Consider the following 13,852-nt stretch of genomic DNA (forward strand, 5'->3'; position numbering starts at 1 on the left):
TGAATGTTTATTAATAAAGGATGACTGGTAAAAATTGAATTGAAAATCAATCAAACAAAGTCAAACTCTCCTTTTGCTTCTTTTTCCTTTGTGACTAATAACTGCTAAGGAAATGAACAAACCCTGGTTTGCAATGCCGCATTACTGATTGCTCACTCTTTTTGTTTTTTTGTTTTATAAAATTTAAGGTAGAGAGATAGAAGGAAGAGAAAAAAAAGATTGAATATTACTTTCGATAATGTTCAAAATGAGCAAATCAATTTTTATATGAATACATTAAGTCTTATATAGTTAAACTTGTAACTAATTTGTAACAAACTAAACTAATAATTAACTTGTAACCAACTAAACTAATCTTTGACTAACTTGTGACCAATTAAACTAATTTTTATCTCTAATATCCCCGCAAGCTTGAAGGTGTTGCAAAACACTTCCAGCTTGAAAAAGACAATACATCAACATCAAAAGAAATGAAAATAAGTTTGAAAACTTAGAATATAGCTAAACAAGCCTGTGACACCCTCTACCCCTCACATATATATTAATAAAGGAATAAAAATTCAAATATTAATTAAAAGTATTTTTAAAACATTTTTAAATACAAGCTTTTCAAATGGATAAAAGGCTCACATTCACTTTCTTCTACATCATATTCAAACTTGTCCAAATAAATAATAAAGTCATCTCGACTAAAAGAAAATCATATAAGTCTCATACAATTAATATAGAACCTATATCCTAATGTCACATCCTATCAGAGCGTGGTGTTCCCGTGTCCTCTAGCATGAGGTTTTTCATAGTCATCCACCTATTCATCTGCTCCCCCGAACACAAGTTCAAGATCATCACAGGATCCAAACACAACAACACACAGGGAGTGAGTTATCACATTCCTAGCTAATAGAGAAACAAGACAATTAAATATACATATTATATAAATGAGATACCACTTGCTTAAACATAGCTCACGTAACTTCACCACTTCATCATTCAAAATTCACTTTTCAATTATCAATCACATTACACAAGAATCCCACACTTCGATCAAGATATAATAACACATCAATTAGCAAGCATATGCAATAGTTATGCTAAGACTCAATCCTATATGCAATGTGGTACCATGTCAGTGAAAAACCACCCTGGGGCGCTTAGGAGTACATAACAAGACACACCACACAATGGGTTTGTCCGGTCACTCTCACTAAGTAAGATCATAGGGAGACCAGTCAGGGTCACGATGTTTTGCGAGAATGCTCCAACCATATGAGATCAGAATAGGCTTAAAGGAGCACTCAAACCCGGTGACCCCCAAGGCCTACACTCCGAAGAGTCCGTCAGGGCCTCTCCCTCCTGATTCAGGTCCAACCCCTAAAATAATTTTTGCATGCAGACACTGCTCATGAATTATACAATACCCACGACCTTACACTCGTGTTTTAAACACGTTCAACACAATCGCACTATGATTTAACACTGGCTCCTAAATAGGAAACCTACATTTTCTCTTTAACACTGTGCATCAACGCTTTTCTCAAGATAACACTGGTCGGGTTATTGTACAATTCATAGCTTACAACACAAGTAATTTCACATCAAGTGTTAACTACACACTTATCCACAACTAGAACTCATTCACAATTTCACTTCTCATAGTGTGATAATTCACCATCACATGTTTACACGTATCTCACAAATTAACACATGTTCAACTTTACACTTATACTCAATCTCAATAACAATATTATAATCTCAAAGCAACATATTCTTCTACAATTCATCACATACTCACAATTTGAATCATCATTTCATATCCTCAATATAACAATATATAAAACACTATCACAACATTAGGACTAAAACCCCTTAACTAATATTACACAATTATATCAAAATCATAGGTCGAAATATACAAATATCAAGAGCACAATTTATCAAGCAATTTTCATTAGGACATCAATATTTTATTTATAATCATAAAGGAAAAATTTCAATTTAATAAACATCTCAAAATAAAACCCCAATTTAATCCTCTAAGGATCCCTACACATGTTCTCACTAATCCCCAACTGTGAATAACTCATCCCTTACCTCTGAGCGGACTCACGTGTCTTCAGCCAGGGATAGCAACATCTCTAGCGGTTCCCTGAAATTCTTTCAGTTATTCCTCCAACTGTTCCGATAGAATTCCCAAACGTCAGAGAGACGGAGAAGAGATTGAAACCTCCACTTATACTGTCTTCATGCGATTCCTTTTTCTCCATCCACGAATATTATCTCGCAAATCCCAACGGTGGAAGCGTGAGGAATTGAATTTCGAACAACATATCCAAATTTCACAATAATCCAACGGTTAACGAAACCGGGATCGTAGTTTTACCAAGACAGCTCTGGGTTTCTGCGGGAAAGAAAAAAGCTACAATGCGAAGGGTGTTTCTCTCAATTCAGACATGATATCGATATTCCCAACGGTGAGAATGCTCGGAATTGTGTTGCAAACATGATACTCAAATTTCACGACGATCCAACGGTGAACGGGTTTGAGATCGTCGGTTTTCTGAGACTGGTTTGGTGGGCTGCGGGAAAAAGAAAGGGTTTTGAGAGGAGAAGGGGAAAAACGAAAATGAGGCCAAAAGGAGGCAGCTGACTTAACATAACTATTTATACCTAGGGTACTCAGCCTATTATTTACTCTATATTTATTTATTTATTTTACTAAAAAGGTTTTTAAATTTATTTACGAAAAATTGGGATGTTACAAAGCCGGAAATACATCGGACAACACAAAAACTTCTAGAAATCTTCGACCAACTTCAGCTTTCTCAATCTTCTTTCAAGAATCCAAAGCAAGCATCAAAGCTAAACTATCAAGCGAAATCAACAACAAGACCATTTGGCAGAAGCTCAAATTATTATTAATTAATCCATGAAACTATCAAAGCTTAACCACCAAGCAGAAACTATACCTCAAAGTTTAACCTCTTGATAGAAGCAACGAGGCTTAACCATCAAGAGCAAAAACAAAACAATAATTCAATGCTTAATCATCCCTGGCAAAAGCTTAAACAATGCTTAATCACTACGGACATAAGCTTACATCATCAAAATAGAAAAATCACAAAATCTGTCTTTTATGAGGACTTTTTACAAACACTTTGTGAACCAACAATAACCAAGGCTTAACCACTCATGACAGAAGCTAACAAATGAACAATGCTTAACCACCACACATGACAAAAGCTAAAATCATCAAAACAAGCCATACAAAAGCCAAAATCTTCAGAAGTATTTAATCAAACACCTTGTAGGCAAAAATTGAATAGTGCTAGACATGAAGAAACTTACTCTAGCCATGCAAATGGAAACTGTTTTGGTTCCTCTCCCGCTTCCCACTAATATCCTTTATCTTCACAAAAACTGTTCTGGTTGCTCTTAACTTTGGTACTCCAAGTATATGTCCATATGATTTGTCTTGATAAAAAATGGTCACGTGAGCAACACTTTGCTTGTTGACAAACTGCGATAACCTCGACTTGGGATTTGTGTTGAGTTGGAAGTGTCGAAAAGGAGAAGAGGAGCAATCGATTATGGCTGTCATTGGTGATTGTAAGAGTCAACGATTAACACCTTTGATCTTTCGTAAGCAAGAAAATGATGAGTGGTGAGTGTGAGAGAGAGAAAGAAAAAAAATATGTATTTTCGTTTGGTCTGATACCATGATAAAATTCAAGATAGAGAAATGAAAAGAAGAGAAAAGAGAAATTGAATATTATTTTGAATAATGCTCAAAATGAGTAAATTAATTTTTACATGAATACATTAAGTCTTATATAACTAAACTTGTAACTAATTAAACTAAATTATAACAAACTAAATCTATAACTAACTTGTAACCAATTAAACTAATTTTTATCTCTAATACTTTTTCTAATGCACATCCTTTCCCTACCTTCTAAATAAACATGTTCTCACGGAATCCTTATACCTTTAACGACTTTGTTGTGAGTTTAATCAGAAATTTCATTGTTTTACCTATGAAATATAGGTATTCTGCCTTGCTAAAAAGAAAATTAAGAAGTGAGAAGCAGATAAGTTGAAAGTGAAAAAGAAAGGGTATGACTTGAAAGAAGAGCCATGCAACACACACAGGCAATATAAAGCATGAAATAGAAATCTGAAGAGACCAAACACAACATCCCAAATAATTGCACCACCGTACGTGTTCAGTTGTATTGTATCCAATGGCCTATAAAAATTGTGTTTACAAAATTATTTCATGACAGGGTTGGATTCTGTCGTGAGGCAGTGGTGAGGGCTGGAATTTATAAGTAAATAGTTGTGGCCTTTTGCTCAAACACTAAAAAAAGTAGACAAAGGTAGATTCACTTCTCATCCTCTCAACGACTGAGCACACTTACAAACTCTCCTGTCAAAACATATACTTGAAAGAAGAAAATATACATCTGTTGTAGTTTCTTTCTACTCAGATCGGTACGGTATTCTTAATATGTATACTGCTGTTTGCTTTTGACTTGTTGGCATCTTTTCTTGTTTCTAAAATTGTTTTGGTTGGTCTTGTTTCTGCTAGATCCATGAGCAAGACAACTGTGATTTCCTTGATCAAGTAAACAAAGATATCCAATCTCTCATTGTCTAGGTAAGTTCTCTAGTTTCTTCTCAGTCAAATATTGTCTCTGGGCATCCATTTTTGTAACATTATTTGTGCTAATATATAACCGTAAAATGAAAATCAAACACAAGAAAATAAAACTTGGTCACACACAATCACTGTGGTTGTGGACTAATCAACACATTTTTGTACTGCATCGTTTCTTCTCCTTTCTTTTCTCGAATTCTACATTTGTAAGCTACTAAGCTCTATTGATTCCCTCGTTCTTTTTTTACCTTTTCCAAATTTCTCATTTAAGATTTTTATTTTCAAGTGTTGTTCTAATCAGATTTGCAGTGGTCGCGCGTAAGAAACTGTTCCCAGTCCATTTGGTTTTTGCTCTGTATGAAATTTTCTTAATTTAAGAAGTTCAAAGTTCAATGTTTTATATATATATATATATATATATATATATATATATATATATATATATATAGATATTCTCTTTCCTCTTCCTTTTGGTTGATGTGCTCTGAGGGCACACACTTGTACGTGATGAGGTCTCCTTGGAGTGCCAACCATCGTGGATAGACAATGAATTAATTCAAAATAGATGGGTTAAGTTCAAACAAGAACTAAAGAAGATTCCGACAAGATCATGTAAAGGAATAAACCCTAAGCAAAATGGGACCATGCAAACATTGACTTATGTGAATATAGGGATTAAAAGCATAACAAAATGTTTTACATGCTTTTTTTGTCCTATGAGAAAATTAATTTAAAAAAAACTTTTAATATATTTACATTATCACTTCAAATTTTATTCGACTCAAAGTTTTTTTTAAATTACACAATGGCCCCTAGGGATTGGGGGCCCTATATAATCACAAAAATAGGACCCCGACCTCACTAATGGTGTGTCGGCCCTAGAGCTAAGGGAAGGACTGGTTTTTTCCCCCTTCAATTTCAAGGATAGGGGTGGATTCAAGTTGGTTACGTTTTTTGTGATTTTTACCTCATTCTCTCATTTTACAAGAGTTATGGGGAGTTTCATGCACTGCCATCATAGGTCATGTGATTTTCGTGCCTCATGAATTGTTTTGGGTGTTTTTATGGTTGAAGACGAATAAATTATGGAGTCACAAAGTGGGTTTGCGATGGGAAATGTGTTTGTGAATGTCTATCTTATTATTTTCTTTCGACTGTGAGAATTGTTGGAAGGCGAACCTTTCGTAATGGGGTTGTACGTACATGATTGACGAGGATGGAGAACATTAATAGGATGATGCACGCCGATCGAGAATTGAAGCACATGTGATGCATGGTCGTGGACTTGTGGAGTGTGTATTTGCATTTGCTTGTGAGAGGCGCTTTTGTGATGAAGCAACCGTGATTGTTTTTGGAGAGGAGATTGTTGTGAAAGGATATGTGATATGTCAAAGCGTTGTCTTGTGTCGTGACCACGAAAACCATCATGATCTATGGGACAATTTCAATGGGGAATGTTTTAGAGGAGTCATTCCTCAAAGCAACAAATGACCACAAATTGATATCTAAGAGATGATTGCATGGTGTGATGGTATGGGTGTGTAACATCCTATTTTTGGTCAATTAAATAAAGTGTTTTATTTAAAAATTAATAAATTTTTTAGATATTAAATAAATGAGAGAAAAAAAATTGTTAATTAAAATAAGAGTTTCATAATATTAGAAAATAAATAGAGTAAAATGATATTTTAAAAAAATAAAGGATGTTTTAATTGGTTATTTATCAACAAAAGAATAAAATAAAATTGTTTTTTATAAAATAAAAAATAGAATAAATAATGGGTTCATATTAAGTCTGGTTTGACATTTATCATAAATCTTTACTCCCTGTTACTCTGAACTTCTTTTCTCCTTTTTCTTCTCTCATACTTTTTTTTCGTATACATATCAGTAAAATTATGATTTTGGACTCGTTAACCGTTGGATTGTCGTAAAATTTGGACACCACCTTTGCAACTCATTTTCGGACATTTCCACCCTTGAGATTTGCGAAATATTATTTGTAGAGAGAGAAAAATTACCCTTATACAAAGACTGAAATTGAGGCTTCAATCTCTTCTCTTTCTCTCTAATGTTTGGAAACTCTAGTAGATCAATCAAAGGAAAAACTTAAGGAATCTTAGAGAACCATTAGAGACACCACTATCGCTGCCAGACTACTCATGTGAGCCCACTTAGAGGTAATGTATGAGTTTATCGTAATTGGGATTAAAATGAACATGTGTAAGAATTCCTAGAGAATCAAGTTAAAATTTATTTTGGAATGTTTATTGTATTTTAATATTTCCTTTATGATTATAATTACAAGATTGTTGTGTTTGACAGACTACTTGATGCCATGATGCGAATTAATTGATAAAATTGAGTGCTCCTGGTGTTTTCGTGTTTTTTTACCTATGATTTTGATATGATTATGCAAAATTGTTTGAGGGATTTTACTCTCTATGTTATGAGAAGCATTTTTGTATAATTTTTTTGTATTTTGGACAAGATTTATTAGATTAATGTGATAAATTGTTACATTGGAATTATGAAATTGTGACTGAAATTTGTGTGTAAGTAATAAATTGGATACGTGATGAATTGTGAGATATATGTGTATTGAGATATTGTATATATTGAGTTGTGAGTTATGAATTGTGCAATCACACAATTGTAAGACCCTTTAAGGGCGACAAGTTTTTACGCGATGAGTATTGTGATGAGATCCATTGTGGGAACCTGACAAGTTGAATCACTTTGAGGCGTGATGAGTTAAAATGATTTTGAAAAAATTGAGTAGTTGTGTGTATTGCATAGTTCATAAGTAAAGTTTGTGTTTGTGCCATGTATATATTAATATTGTATGACGTGTATATGATTCATGAGATATGATAACATATTGTTTTGGGATTATAACATTGTGATTGAGATTAGGTGTAAGTAATAAATTGAGTACATGTTGAATTATAAGATGCATGCGTATTGAGATGTTGTGTGCATGGAGTTGTGAGTCATGAACATAACAATCACAAGACTGTAAGATCCTTTAAAGGCGATGGATTAATGCATGACCAATATTGTGATGGAAACTACTGTGAGAACTCGACAAGTTTAATCACTTTGAGACACAATGAGTTAAAATTATTTTGAGCAAAATTGAAGAGTTATGTATTTTGTACAATTCATAGATAGACTCTGCGTGCTAAAATATTTTCTGCGTTGGACCTGAATCAAGAGGGAGATGTCCTAACGGACTCTTCGGAGTCTAGGTCTTAGGGGTAAATACACTCGGTTTGAGTGTTCCTTTAATCTTGTGCCGATCCCACATGGTTGGAGTATTCTCGCAAAATAGTGTTACCCTGATTGGTCTCCTTATGATTTTACCTAGTGAGAGTGACCTGACTTACCAGTGCGCGGTCTGTCTTGTCATGTACTCCTAAGCGTCCGACGAGGTTTTTCACTGACATGGTACCACATTGCATATAAGATTGAGTCTTAATCTATCTGTTGCATAACGCCTGTGTTACTTGATGGTGTGTAATGAATTGTGAGTGTGAGATGTTGTGTTGTTCTTGAAATGTGTTATTTTGAACACGTGATTAATGTGAATGTGATTTTGTGATTAAATCATTAGTACAAGTGATGTTACGCAATGAGTAGTAAAATGATGTAAATGTATGTGTGTGTGCGCTTCCAAACATGTCATTTTACTTTATGTTATTTTGTTACTTAACTTGTTTCCTTTAGTTAAAAAAAATCTAATGGTCTTGTTCTGGGGCCGGAGATGTTTTCATACCCTTATTTAATAAATTTTTAATTTGATGATTAACGTGAGTGTGAACCTTTTACCGATTTATTGAATAAAATTTCTTTAATAAATTCCGCATTTTCATGTATGATATTATATAAATATGTATGTCAAGGTAGAGAGTGTCAGAGGGTGTGGCGCGTTGAGTTGTGACATTACATCACATGAGCCAACTCGACAACCATAACATAGTATGCGAGCCATCATCGATTGGTGAAAGTCGTTATAAAAATTTGAGATTTATCTAAATTGATAAGGATAAAATATTAACTTTTTTTATTATTATCGGGTTCATATTAGTTGTTAGTTGTTGTCCGTGAAAGATTTAAAAATCACTTGATTTCAAAAGCTTAATTTACGAGAAAGGTAAACCACAGACGAACTTGTTACATTTCCAACAGTAAACTCGTTATGAAAATCTGAGATTTATCTACTTCCATAGTAACTGGCTATATGTTTAAGTTTGTTTTCAGTGCCCATAGTAAATTGGTGTAGAAAGAGCTTAAAATTCCAAATGAATATCTAATTTCTGGCCAAGATCCATTTAACATGATAAAATAAATAAATTGGCAATTGTTTAATGTCTTTGTACCTGAAACCTTGAGGAAGAAAATAAGAAACATATTTGCGAATGAACCACCACAAACTTCATGATTTAGACATGTGCTTTTATGCCTAAATTAATTTTTCTGAATGTAAGTGACAACTACCACTTTGATGGAAAGTGCCGAACTCGTTCACCAATTTATAGAAAATACCAAACTTGTTCACTCTATCTGAACGTATAATTTGTTAAAAGCGCACAAAATTAAGTTCAACTTTTCAGCTGACAAGATTGAATATGTACGTAATAGGCTAAATAGTTGGATTTGGTTAAGTAGTGCCACTGTTAAAAGAAACATTATTTTCTCTCAAATTAAAGAAAAAAAAATGTGATTGACTTGAAGGTTCTGCATAGTGGATAATTTTAGGCTCAAATCCTCTTCAATTGTTAATATTTAACCAAACTTTGATTCGGTTTCAGATTTTCTGTCATAAAAAAATTACAAACGACAAGCTTGACACCATATGGATCCTACTACCGATATAGCTAATTAAAGTCTCGCTTTCCAACTTGACAATAAACTAAAACTTTGATAGGCATTTATTGTGCACAAGTTTTAGCTTCTACGCGCATAAAAATATTTTCCGGATTGAATATTCAAATTTCTTATCATTATAATTGTTAATTAAAAACACGACAAGTTTATGCGCGTCCATTCTGTCTCCCAGCACAAGATGATGAAATTGACAACTTTCTCTTCCTAAATTTCAAAACAATTTGACTGTCTCAACCACGCAACCTTCCTTCACCAGCTACTATACTAACTTATCATCCTTTGTACTAACTATTTTGTTATTCTTTTGGACAAACTTAATTGTCATTGTTTTTAAGTGTTTGTGATATTATTTTTCAGTTAAAATTATTATCACAAAGTGTATCACGTTGAAACATTAATTAATGTGATTTTAAGTAAATGTTTTATATATTTGGTTTATGTTAAAGATTTTTTTTTAGTTCAAAATTGATTTAGAGTTAAAATAACATCAAGCAGTATTTGGCTATCCTTCTCAATTGGTCTAACTGTTTTGGCGGAAGCAAATATACTTACATATGTTATCACAATAGTAAAATATTGGGACACAACACAAGTTACCAATGCATAAAAACTGGTCTTTGGTGCAGTAATTGACTAATTAGGGATCAATTATGTTCTAAAATGCTCCAAATAAACAGGTGCATAAACGGGCGTTGAGTAGAATTATTAGAATAAGAAGAAAAAAATCCTTGTAACAGTTGGATTGGAAGGCCAAATTCTTTTCCCCTTAGCAGTTCGTATCTATCAACCAAACAATGTACGATGTGAAAGTTCTTAATGAAGCATAAATAAACAGCTAAAGCCAAAGTGAAAGGCACAAGACTTAATTCAGTAATATTGTTCAGCATTAAACCACATCTTTAAATAACATTATTGCCTAAACGTTATGAATAAATAAGAGGAAGACATGAGAGAATAACTATACTATAGTATTTTACAATTGAAAGAAGCAGGATTTTTTCTTGCACCAGCAGGGAACTCTGTTAAACGTATAAGCATTATGTATCAAAACTAAACAGCAAATAAACTGCAGCGGCACCTGACACAGCATCACCAAGTGACAAGAAACTTGACCATTTAGATACCAAAATTGCAGGCCTGAACGAAATCTAATTCATAGTCAACATACTTTGTCCAAAGTGGCTTGAACTGAGTCATTGCAATGTCGAGCCATGGTTTCATATTGCCATTGAAGTGCACAACTGCTGCATTGTTAATCTCATCCATGCTGATGCTTGGGTTATAGCCAAGTCCCAGAACATGCCATGACTTGTCCAGTGGCTTTGTTGTTGCGTAGTATGTGATTAGACCTGGTGGCAATGTCCCTAATTTCCATAATGTCCGGTTCTCATTCTGCAGTAGCATGAGCATGTCGCGTTAAACATGATATGATATAGTCTCAACATGACTGGTTACAAATGATTGGATATGAAATGAATTGATGAATGAGACCATAACATATATGAGCTACATTGTTTCTATTCTAGTTTCTAAATATGCAGCCTCTACCATCAATGCTAGTGATGCAATGATCAGCATCACATGGATTTTAATAACATCAACAGGTATAAAACAATATTAAATAGGATTAATAACAGCTAAAACCTTGGGTTGTATAATAATGAAGGGCTAAAAAGTTGCGGTGAAATAATAAGAGAATAAAGATTAAGGTCTTACCAGATTCTGCCAGTAATGATATTCTTCTGTGCATTTTTCCCTTCTCCAAGCATCCAAATCAAAGAAATTCATTCCATAAGCCCATGCACAAGCCTTTGGATTAAACTTTGCTTTAATCAAGGGGTGCGAGAAATTCATGTACTGTGCATATCTATGGAATGACCCAAAACATGTTTCTACAGCTCCATTCACCTTGCCATCCATATCAATCTTCCATAGCCCAGTTAGGTCCTTCTGAACCACTATGTCATCATCCAAAAACAAAATTTTATGCAGCTTTGGATACATTTCTGGCAAGTAGAACCTCAAATGGTTCAATATTGACAAATATTTGGGGTTCCTGAACTTCATATTATTTGTGTCCTTTGTAGCATTTTCAAGCTTGTTCTCGAAGTAAAATCTCTGAAGGTTAGCAGACTCCAATTGTTTTAGGACTGGCACATAAGATGAATTCAGGAACTTGTAATCCTCCACAGCCTTAACCTCAATGTGTGCACCATGATAATTTTTCAACTTAAACATCACTTGCATTGCTCCAAGGTTCATCTTATCGGTCACAACATGAAACACATGCTTCCACGGCTCCTTTGCATTCTTTGTTGCTGAATTGACCACAACAGATGCGGCAACAACATTATCAGAGAACAAGGCATAGTGGTACAGGTTAGGATCTTCAACTTCTGGAGGAACCGGCTTCCCCTCAGTTGAATACTTCTCAGGATGGGCAATCCTCTCTTCCATCAACCTCATTGAGAGACAATGCAAGCTCTTTGGAATCGACTTGGCAGCTATGAGGCTGGAGAAAGCACCCTGCTTCTTCGCCTTGGTTAACTGCTCATTCACAGCGAAGATTGTATCCTTCAACTTTTGAATCTTGAGCTGGTTATCAAAGGACTCCTTGGCATCACCAATCACCTGGCGGGTGGTCTTAATGCGCTCCTTCACTTCCTTCTCCAATTGGCGAAGCGCTGATTCATCAACAGGGGATGCATCATTGCTGAAAAGAGTCCTGTACTGCGGCTTGTTCATTAGATCCGAGAAGTTGCGTGATAGCTCTGCGAAAATCCTAACAAGCTTTGAGCTCTCAAGCTTGAGCTTGCGTGCATAGGAAGAATACACGAGAGCCAAAGAGCGATGATCATCGGTTAGTTTACGAATCTGGTCCAACCGAGGCTTGAGAGGATCTGTTTTCAGAGCTAGGACGGATCTCCTAATCGACTCAAATCCATGTGCAACACCACCGTCAGAACCCTAGTTCACCACCACAACAACAGATTAGTAACCTAACATCATCAAATCTTTTTTTCTTCTCAGAAAATGAAAACAGTTTGAAGAAAATAACAAACTTTTCCACTTTCTAGCAGTAACATTTCCTTTGAAAAATTTCCACACCACAAGCACAAATCAAATTAAAACAAAACAAACCCTGTTTGTTTCCTAAGAAAATTAGCTCGCATCAAGCCTATTTCAAAAGCACAACAGCAATATTGTTCCTTTCTCAGGAAACAAAATAACAAACTTTCCCTTTCTAGCAGTGACATTTTCATCGAAATTTTCCCAGCCTACAAGACAAATCATACCCTGTTTGTTTGCCAGGAATATTAAAACAAATCAATCCTAGTTCCAAAGCACAAGAACAGATTAATAACCTGGCTTAATCAAATCTCTGTACTTTCCCAGAATAGAAAACACAATCTTTTTCCATTTCTAGTAACATTGCCATGAAAATAAGCACGAATCAAACCCTCACTGGATCAGGAGAGAATCAGATCCGACGCATTTGAACCTACACAATAAGATCCAAATCTAAACCCATCCCACCAAATTTTTCTTCGAATTAAACTAACCCAATAAATCAAAAAGCCAGAAATCAAGAAATTGCAAAAAATAAAAGTTTTTTTGTTCTCCGGGAAAAATCACAGAAGGGAGAAAACATAAAAAAGGTTGAAAATTAAGTAAAAGTATAAGCTTACCGCGTTGTGGTGTTGATGGGAGGAATAAGAATGGGCAGTGAAGAGAAAAGAGAGAACGAAGAAAATGCACAGAACGATGGAGATAGCAGAAGTGAAAAGTGTGAAAGTTGGGATCCTTGAACGTGGAATTCGAGGATTCACCATTTTGGTGTCAGAAAAATCAGAACCAGAGAGTGATGAATGATTTGATTCAGAAGAAGAAGCAGCACTCACTCACTCGTCTCGACTCTCAGAATCAGAGTCTCAGATATTCTCTTTCACTCTCTTCTTCGCAAAGAGAGACGACAGAAAGGAAGGCACAGATTTGACATCTTATAGTTGTGTCTAGCTTAAATTATTAGTATTACTGTTTGAAAAAACAAAAATCTTAAGCGTGTAGTATTTATTTTATTTTTTTTATAGAAGAAGTTAAGCATTTATTACTTATTAGTGAGTAGTTATATTTAATAAGTTTTAAATGGTAAGAATCTTGATTAAATAATTAATAATGAACTAGAAATTATTTTTAAAGTAATTATTATATGAATAATAATATTATTACATATGACGTTTTGTTCATTGAATATCAATATGAAAAATATTTACAACGTTAATTTATATATATATATATATATAT

The 13,852-nt window shown here is 34.3% G+C and overlaps 1 protein-coding gene across 1 annotated transcript; it reads right to left on the reverse strand.

Moving 5' to 3' along the window:
• Window positions 1–10,377: 10,377 nt before the first annotated feature.
• On the reverse strand, window positions 10,378–13,543 carry LOC100817076 (galacturonosyltransferase 8-like). The gene is made up of 3 exons (NM_001255683.3): window positions 13,237–13,543; window positions 11,264–12,514; window positions 10,378–10,939 (listed from the first exon to the last, which is right to left on the reverse strand). The coding sequence occupies exons 1-3, from the start codon at window positions 13,378–13,380 to the stop codon at window positions 10,664–10,666; spliced, it is 1,671 nt and encodes a 556-aa protein (NP_001242612.2). The 5' UTR covers window positions 13,381–13,543; the 3' UTR covers window positions 10,378–10,663.
• Between the last annotated feature and the right edge of the window lie 309 nt (window positions 13,544–13,852).

Source organism: Glycine max, chromosome 8 (genome assembly GCF_000004515.6).
Source record: "Glycine max cultivar Williams 82 chromosome 8, Glycine_max_v4.0, whole genome shotgun sequence".
Taxonomy (NCBI): domain Eukaryota; kingdom Viridiplantae; phylum Streptophyta; class Magnoliopsida; order Fabales; family Fabaceae; genus Glycine; species Glycine max.

Bases quoted from the DNA above. Each gene is read 5' to 3' on its own strand.
- LOC100817076 (NM_001255683.3), bottom strand. From the start codon at position 13,380: ATGGTGAATCCTCGAATTCCACGTTCAAGGATCCCAACTTTCACACTT. The intron at 12,515-13,236 runs GTAAGCTTATAC...GTGGTGAACTAG, and splicing joins CCCATCAACACCACAACGCG to GGTTCTGACGGTGGTGTTGC. The intron at 10,940-11,263 runs GTAAGACCTTAA...ATGCTACTGCAG, and splicing joins ATCATTACTGGCAGAATCTG to AATGAGAACCGGACATTATG.